The sequence below is a fragment of the Macadamia integrifolia genome, unplaced genomic scaffold, assembly GCF_013358625.1.
Source record: "Macadamia integrifolia cultivar HAES 741 unplaced genomic scaffold, SCU_Mint_v3 scaffold2174, whole genome shotgun sequence".
In the NCBI taxonomy this organism is placed as follows: Eukaryota; Viridiplantae; Streptophyta; class Magnoliopsida; order Proteales; family Proteaceae; genus Macadamia; species Macadamia integrifolia.
The window spans coordinates 56,608-63,999 of record NW_024868555.1 but is presented as its reverse complement, the minus strand read 5'-3'; the positions used below and the strand labels follow the sequence as shown (position 1 = coordinate 63,999).

The 7,392-nt window shown below is 35.8% G+C and overlaps 1 protein-coding gene across 2 annotated transcripts in view; it reads right to left on the bottom strand.

Moving 5' to 3' along the window:
* Window positions 1-7,392, bottom strand: part of LOC122065981 (ABC transporter A family member 1) — an 85,189-nt gene that overhangs the window by 22,128 nt on the left and 55,669 nt on the right. For both annotated transcript variants that reach the window (XM_042629812.1, XM_042629813.1), the window contains 5 exons: window positions 5,948-6,002; window positions 5,776-5,847; window positions 4,338-5,036; window positions 3,660-3,838; window positions 97-307 (listed from right to left, as the gene is read on the bottom strand). In XM_042629812.1, coding sequence (XP_042485746.1) covers window positions 97-307; window positions 3,660-3,838; window positions 4,338-5,036; window positions 5,776-5,847; window positions 5,948-6,002 — 1,216 coding nt within the window. The remainder of the gene's footprint in view (window positions 1-96; window positions 308-3,659; window positions 3,839-4,337; window positions 5,037-5,775; window positions 5,848-5,947; window positions 6,003-7,392) is intronic.

Genomic DNA, 7,392 nt, shown 5'->3' with positions numbered 1-7,392 from the left:
TTTATTCATCCAAAAAAAAACATATGCGTGGAAGAACTTTCTAGAGATATTATTGATTTAATCAATACAATAAACAAAAATGAGAAAGAAGCATACATGATGCTGTGAATGTTGACTCTTAGTCATTGGCAGTGGGTGGTTACGCGTCTGAATCATCATTCTTTCATTATGTGTTGCAAGCCTTAGAATTGCAGCATTCATTACATTGATATAAGTTGGACCGGCATGCTGACATGAACTGTTATGAAGTACAGTGTATCCTAAGCTCCCATCATCATTCTGGTCATCCATTACAATTGCTCCATACCTATAAATGAAGAGGTATAAGAAAGAGCCCAATAATATATATTGCCTCAGAGAGGGAAAAAAACAGTTAGAACTGGATGATGTCAAATACTGAAATTAAAACAGAAAGAACACAAACAATACAACACTACAAAATGTTGATATCAGATCCAATTCCTAAAACCCTGATCTTACATGGCTATCAACCAGACATTTTTTATTTTTTCTTTTAATCACATTTTCTGTGGACCATGAGAAAAAAAAAAATTACGGATAATACATGGTTAGATTGGAAATGAACATTTATGTTAATTGGATTTCCTACTGAAAGTACAAAAAAAAAATTAGACTTCATCATATTGCAGCTAAAGAGAAGTGAAAGAAATTTTAACAACAGTAAGTGCTCCCTCACACACGGATGAACATAATTAGTAACAAAAAAGAACTGATGGAGGTGGATTTCCAAGAGAGGTTATTGGAATTTTTCAATCTAGGGTTCAAGTCATTTATATAAAAAACAGTGCTAGTCTTAGAACTAAGGTGTTGGTCTTTAGGAGTCTTCATCCCTTTAATTTCTTACTTCTATCAGGGTTTTTTATGAGTCTGTAAGGGTGAAAAGGGGAAAAGAATTCTGTGAAGGATCCTAGTTGGTTAGATAAGTTACATATGTCATAATGAAAGTCAAATTAGAGCATAATGAAAGTCATATTAGAGTCCTCTATGTCAATGTTACCACATGAATTCAGAATTCATGGAATGAAATTCAGCTTTGCATGGGATTTTGATCTAATCTACAGAAGTTGTGTACCATTCCTTCTTCCTCTATTCCATTCCATTCCAATAATCCTCCACCACCGCTAGCAATTTCTTCCGTATTGACTCCTATAAATATATCTGTTTCTTCTTCTTTCTCTTCCTGTTATTGGTTTTCAGCAGTCTTATTTGACATTCCAGGTTAATTCTTCTCCCTTGATTTTTTTTTCCTATTTTATCCCCCTTTATGCTGTTTCTGATACTGTTACATAACAGAAAATATCATATTTTCTTAACCTAAGGTCTGTTTTCCCTACTCCAAAATCAGATCTGCTCGCTCTACTATTATGGCTTTCGTTTTGAAACTTAAATCCTTCTTAATATTCTGGTTGTTTCTCTTTCCCAAATTCTGATTCTTCCAATGTTATCTTTCAAACCTGGCATTTGATCAGAATCTAGAGTATGATTCCTATTTAAAGTCAAGACCTGGTTTTCTTCCCCAGCTATTGTAGATCTTAAGGCCTAATGCTATATTCAGACCATATCCTTATTTGGCCCCATTACAGCAGACTATTTTGGATCTCTGACCACTTGCCTGCATCAAGAAGAAAATAGCAGAGTCCAATTTCCAAATTCAGTAACCAAATAAGCAGAGCCAAGTAAAATAAGTGTATATCTCCCCCCATAAGGAACAGGCAAAAGCATGTCATTTTTTGACATTTAGATTTTTGGTTATAGGAAGAGTCAGCCATAAACCAGTTTAAATCTCTCTTTTGCAAGACTCCAGGAGTGGTAAATTGGAGATGGTCCTAACCTTCATTTTTTAGCATGAATTCGCTGCCCACAGACTTAAACCCATTGTGATCCTGCTGGCATCCCGAGCTTTTACCATCAAACCAAGAAACTGACCCTAGCTTCAGTTCTAGGCAGAGAGCCTCAGAGACAAAAAAATTCAGAACAAGGTCTAAACTACTCCCATGCATGTTAAGTACATGCCAAGACAGACAAAATCCATGTTAACAAGACCAAGCACAAGATTTAGACCATGGAGTTCTTTAATTCCAAATTGAGCTATGTAGCTTGACATGTTGACTATTCATGAATTCTATAAATTTCTATAATGTAAGAGCCCATCACTTGCAGGAATAATGCCAATGAGTAGCATGGTTTTCCACACTGTGATGCCAGGACCCTTCGTTTTACTTGGAATAACCCTGTTAGACAAGACAAACTTGGTATAACTGTGGGATATTTCTCAGATCCAATGAAGCCACAGCCAAGAATTATTTTCTAATCGTTCAGACAGGGTACATATCTATTACTTGAACATTCAAAAAATGGACAATGGAAACCAACTGTAATTTTACCTGGACATGCCCTTTTAACCTTACAAATTCTAGAGTTTACATACAGTAATATATTTGGTTTTATTGACGTCAATTTCAAGTTCATAAATTGTATGCTTTTTTTGCTGAACATTCAACCTCTACATTTAGTGAAAATTTTCTCTCAAGCAACCTTTATTTATTTATCTTTACAATCGATCTTCTACCATTTAATTTCTGTTTGCCTTCACGGTAAAAACCAAAAAAACAATCAAGTTATAGTGAAGTGTATTATTGTCATTCCAGGATTAGTGGGAAGCTTGACATCATCATTTGTACTGTTCAAACTAATGACCAGAAGTTTTTGAGAATAGTGGTAACACCTTGGTCGAAATCTGGGTTACCATAGTATTAACTCAATTAAGGGGTATCCAGAATATTATGGAACTTCTAAGGTGAGTTCGTCCAACCATCAAAAGTTTGGGGGTTAAAAGAACTTCTGAAGTGTATGTTCTTCAAATTTTCTGTTTGGTTCATGGTCCATATATAAATTGATTGCATTCAGTTTCTAGATCATGAAGATCAGAGATATCAACAAACACAAACTTTGATTTCTCGATATGCCCCTATTTTCTGAATTTTCAAATTAGTAATGGTGTTTAGGTGCAGTCCCAGCCTCCCAGGTATGATTAATGTTTATCTTTTAATTTTTTTCTAATTAAGGAAAAAATAAGAAAAATACAATCAGAAACAGGACCAAGTCCTGAAGCCAAGTACGGAATATGGTGGAAAAGAAATAATTATCAAGTGGGGAAAAAAATATATTCACAGGCTGAGTCAAGTTTCAATTTGGTCAGAAAGCACAAGAAAAGAAATAATTTCATAGTTCATACAGTGTTAGTTAAAATGATGACAAAGCTGTTATCTATGTGAATAAAAACGGGTTAGTGTGTAAGCTTATTAAGAGCAAGTAAGCCAAGTAAAGTCCTCTCATACTGCAGAAAAGAGCAATGGTTCCTTAATGTGACAATGGTAAATCAATTTGAACCATGGTACCAAAAGAAAACAGACAGAAAGGAACTCTTCTCAGATTGAAAATTGTCCTCCATCCTACTAGAAAATTAGAATAGAAAGATTATGCTGAAAAGTTTTCTGGCTATGTAGGGACAAAGTAAAGCCAACATAACGAGGTATCATGAAACATTATGGTTAATGCATAAGCACAAACAAACTCCTTGACATAAAATTGGAATTCGAGCAAGACAAATTCCAACATCAAAGATAAGGTCAGCACACCTTGACTGGTATGATTCATTCAAACTGCTCATTAGAAATTCACTCATGGAAATAAGAACTGGGCCCAATCTTGGCCCTGCTGCTTCAATAGCATCAGCTAGTACACTCTCTGCATCGGGGAATCTATATGAACTGAGTTCAAACCTTTGAATCCAGCCCCCTTTTATATATGGTGCAACCTGCAGAATGGGGACCAGTTTAGGTCAGAAAACACATCACATATGAACCCTTCGAATAAAATATAACAAAAAGTTACAATAATAAGAACAAATTATAAATTATAGCAACTATTATAATGAAATAGACACATTTGAGGAAAATTAGGAGTGGCTCCAATTGTTGTCAAGTTGAGGGAAAATCATTTGAGGTGGCTTAGGCACAGATATAAGCCTATAATGAATGCCATTGGATGCACCAGTAAGGAGGTAATATGGAGCAGAATAGAAAGAGTTACAATAACAAGGGCAAAGCCAAAAATGACCTGGTGAGAAGTGGTCATAAAAGATACAATGGCATTAAGAATTTGAGATAAACAAGATATACAACTTTAAACACAGCTGAATGGAAAAACAGGATTCAAGTAGCCAAAAAAAAGATGAACTTAAATCTTCTACTGTTGAAGAGTATTAGCACTAAATTGTTTTTCAAAACAAAGAACAAAATTGAACAACAACAAACCTCTTTCGAGATAGGCCAGAATAGATCAAAAGGAATTGGACCACCACCACCCCCGCCTCGTAATAAGGGATTGAAGTTCGAAGTAGTCAGAGTCACAGACTGCTGATCAGGATGTGACTTTAGCCTGAGGAAAAGGAGACCAAAGAGCAAGAAAACGGCAGGAATTACAAGCTGAAAAGCAACTGTTCTACGATCCCTCCCAGCTGATATAGCCCTCTTCACAAGAAGAGCTTTACAATGTCTCAGAAATGTAGACCTCACGATGAAACAAGAGCCAAAGCAGCGAATACTTAAGAACCTTATGAAACTACAGACCATAGCAAGAATCAAACAAGCAGCTCTCACAAATGCAGTGCATATCACCCCAGGAACCTTCTTAAAATTTCCACATAGTTTCTTGGAATTTGACAATTTAGTTGGAGAACAGGGAAGAGAAGCTTCAGCATCAACAGACTCAGAAAAAATAGAAGCTTTGTTTGGTGGTTCAATATGCTCAGTTTTGTCTCCCGCAACTCTCAAGAAAACTTCCTCCAGCGTTGTAACAGAGATACCATAACTCTCAATCCCTAGACACTCTTCACTAGACCTTGTTCCAGAAAGTTTGACTGATCTTCCCATGCAACTTTCAATTTCCCGGAACATACTCTCAAAGGAGGATGAGGATGCTAGAGGAAGTCTGAATGAAATCTCTGTACCAACCTGAAAAGGAAGAAAGGACCCCAACAAGTTTCATCATGAAAATTGAAGATTAATATTAATAGCTTCCAGGAAACAAAAATCTCAGAATAACACCACTCCAGTAAAGCTCAATATAAATCTCAGAAGACAAATATATTCTCATATTAAGGATCATAACAACCCATCAAAATAACCTAAGAAAATCTCCCATCATGCTTTCACTGGTGTAGTAGTTATAGGCTTATAGGATGGGAATTAACATGTGGCAGTTTCAGTGAGCAGCCTAAGAAAGAACCTTATTGTGCCAATTCATTCTACAAATTTCTAGGTAAATAACACTTTTCAGACTCATAGTTTCCTTGTATATAGGCAAAAAAAGCAGTTTTTTAACCACGCTTTTTATTTGAGATAACAAAATCCCAAGGGCCATTATTCAAAGGGAAACATGTCATTTAGTTCCCATATGATGGGTATCAAGTTAAGTAGTTGACAGCATTGCTTGCATTGTCAATCCAGAACATTCAGGAAACGATGAACAACCAAGATCGGCCATTCCATCCCTCAGGCATCATAGTGGACTGTCAACATGTTGTCTAAAAAACAGTAGACCCTTCAGCTTCCTAACTTCCAAGGTTACACCCACAAATGTGCACATCTAGGCACATTATAAACATCTGAACCAATAGACTTCCAAAAATTTTTTCTAGAGAACATAGATTATGAAGAGAAAGCCATTGAAAATATAACGAGAGAAGAATACATCACTCAATCGCGTTGCAGAAGGAACATGCCGATGAATAATGTCAGCAGCTACTGAAGCACTAGGTGCACTCTGTGAAGAGACCAAAGGAAAACCATATTACCTATGGACTATGTTAATAGAAAACTAATCATGAAAACATATTATGAAATATGTTAGAACAGAACCAAACCTTCACCAAAGTAAGAGTATAGCCAACACCATACAGGTGCTTCAAGAAAAGAGAACTGTGACAGAACGCAGTATTCAAATGAGAAAAATATTTTCCAGAATACGTAAGCCCATCAAGAAAGCAATAATCTAAATCCAATTAATGTAGAAGAGAAACCAAAAAACAGAGAAATTCGTAAAATTCCAGAATGATTCTGTTCTTCATATCCAAAATGATATGAATAACTGCATCTTTTTGTTTCCTAATTATAGAATGAGGAGGTCTCCAAAAAAAAAGAATCATTGCAAATTGTAAATCAAATAATTATTAGAAAAGCTAGATATATGTGCAGGATGTCCCTAGTATATAACACATTTCAAGGAATTCCCCCCAAGAATTTTCGCTTAACAAGCCAAAGGACAAAACTGCCTGCTTGGAAGTTCAAAATTATCTCTAGTTTTCATGTCAGCATTACAAGATTCTTACATCCCTCAGCCTCTCCTCTCCATCTAATGCATTCTTGATCTTTTCGTCTAATTTATCTATTATTTTATCATGACTTTCCACCTCCCCGCCTTGGAAGACATCTGTTTTAGTGAAAAGTGAACCAATCTATGCCCTACTGCCCTTCATAGTTCATACCAGTTCCTTAGTCCTGATACATTAGTGTAACTGTTAACTTCAAAAATGTTTACCAAATTTCTTGAATTTACACACTAGACATGTTTTAAGCACTTGATATTGTCATTTGCATCAAAAAGCCCTCAAGAGAGTTAGTAATTGGCATATTTGACAACAGCACAGTTGATTGCCATCAAGTAGGTTTAAATTATACATCAGGTCAGCAACAAAAAGGAGGCCCAACGTATATATTCATGAGGTAGGAAATCTAGAATCCCAGTCCATTCAAATAGTGAGAACAATGGGCCTCAATTAAGAAGAGGGTCATGATGAAAATGTTCCGCTCATCAGGGAGTTATTTATAAAATTAAAAAGTTGGGGAAGATTTTGTAATCTTCCTCTCAAAATATTCCTCTAGAACAAAAAAAGATGGACAGTACGTCAGGATCTTTACTTTCCATAATTGCTTTATCTGGGTCACTAAGTCAATGCTCTTAGGTTGCCAAGAGTTTTTCTTCTTTATTTCCTTTCTTTTCTGGTTTAGGGTAAACTAGATCTACAAGAAGGGGACATTTGGAGTCTCTAGTGGTTCTTGTTATAGTTTTTGTCAATATGCTAATGGAAGCATTTTCTGGCTTTATTCTGATCTATCAAACTACTGCTCTTGCTATTATTACCATTGATTCTCTGGTTTTCTATAAATTGGTCCAATATATTTAGTGTGTTTTTCTTGGATGCATAAATAATTTCATTACCAAGAGAAGAAAGAATATACAAGGGGATGAAAAAGAGGTGGGGGAGACCAAGCCTAAAAGGAACAAGCCCGAAAAAACCGGGGGGGGGGG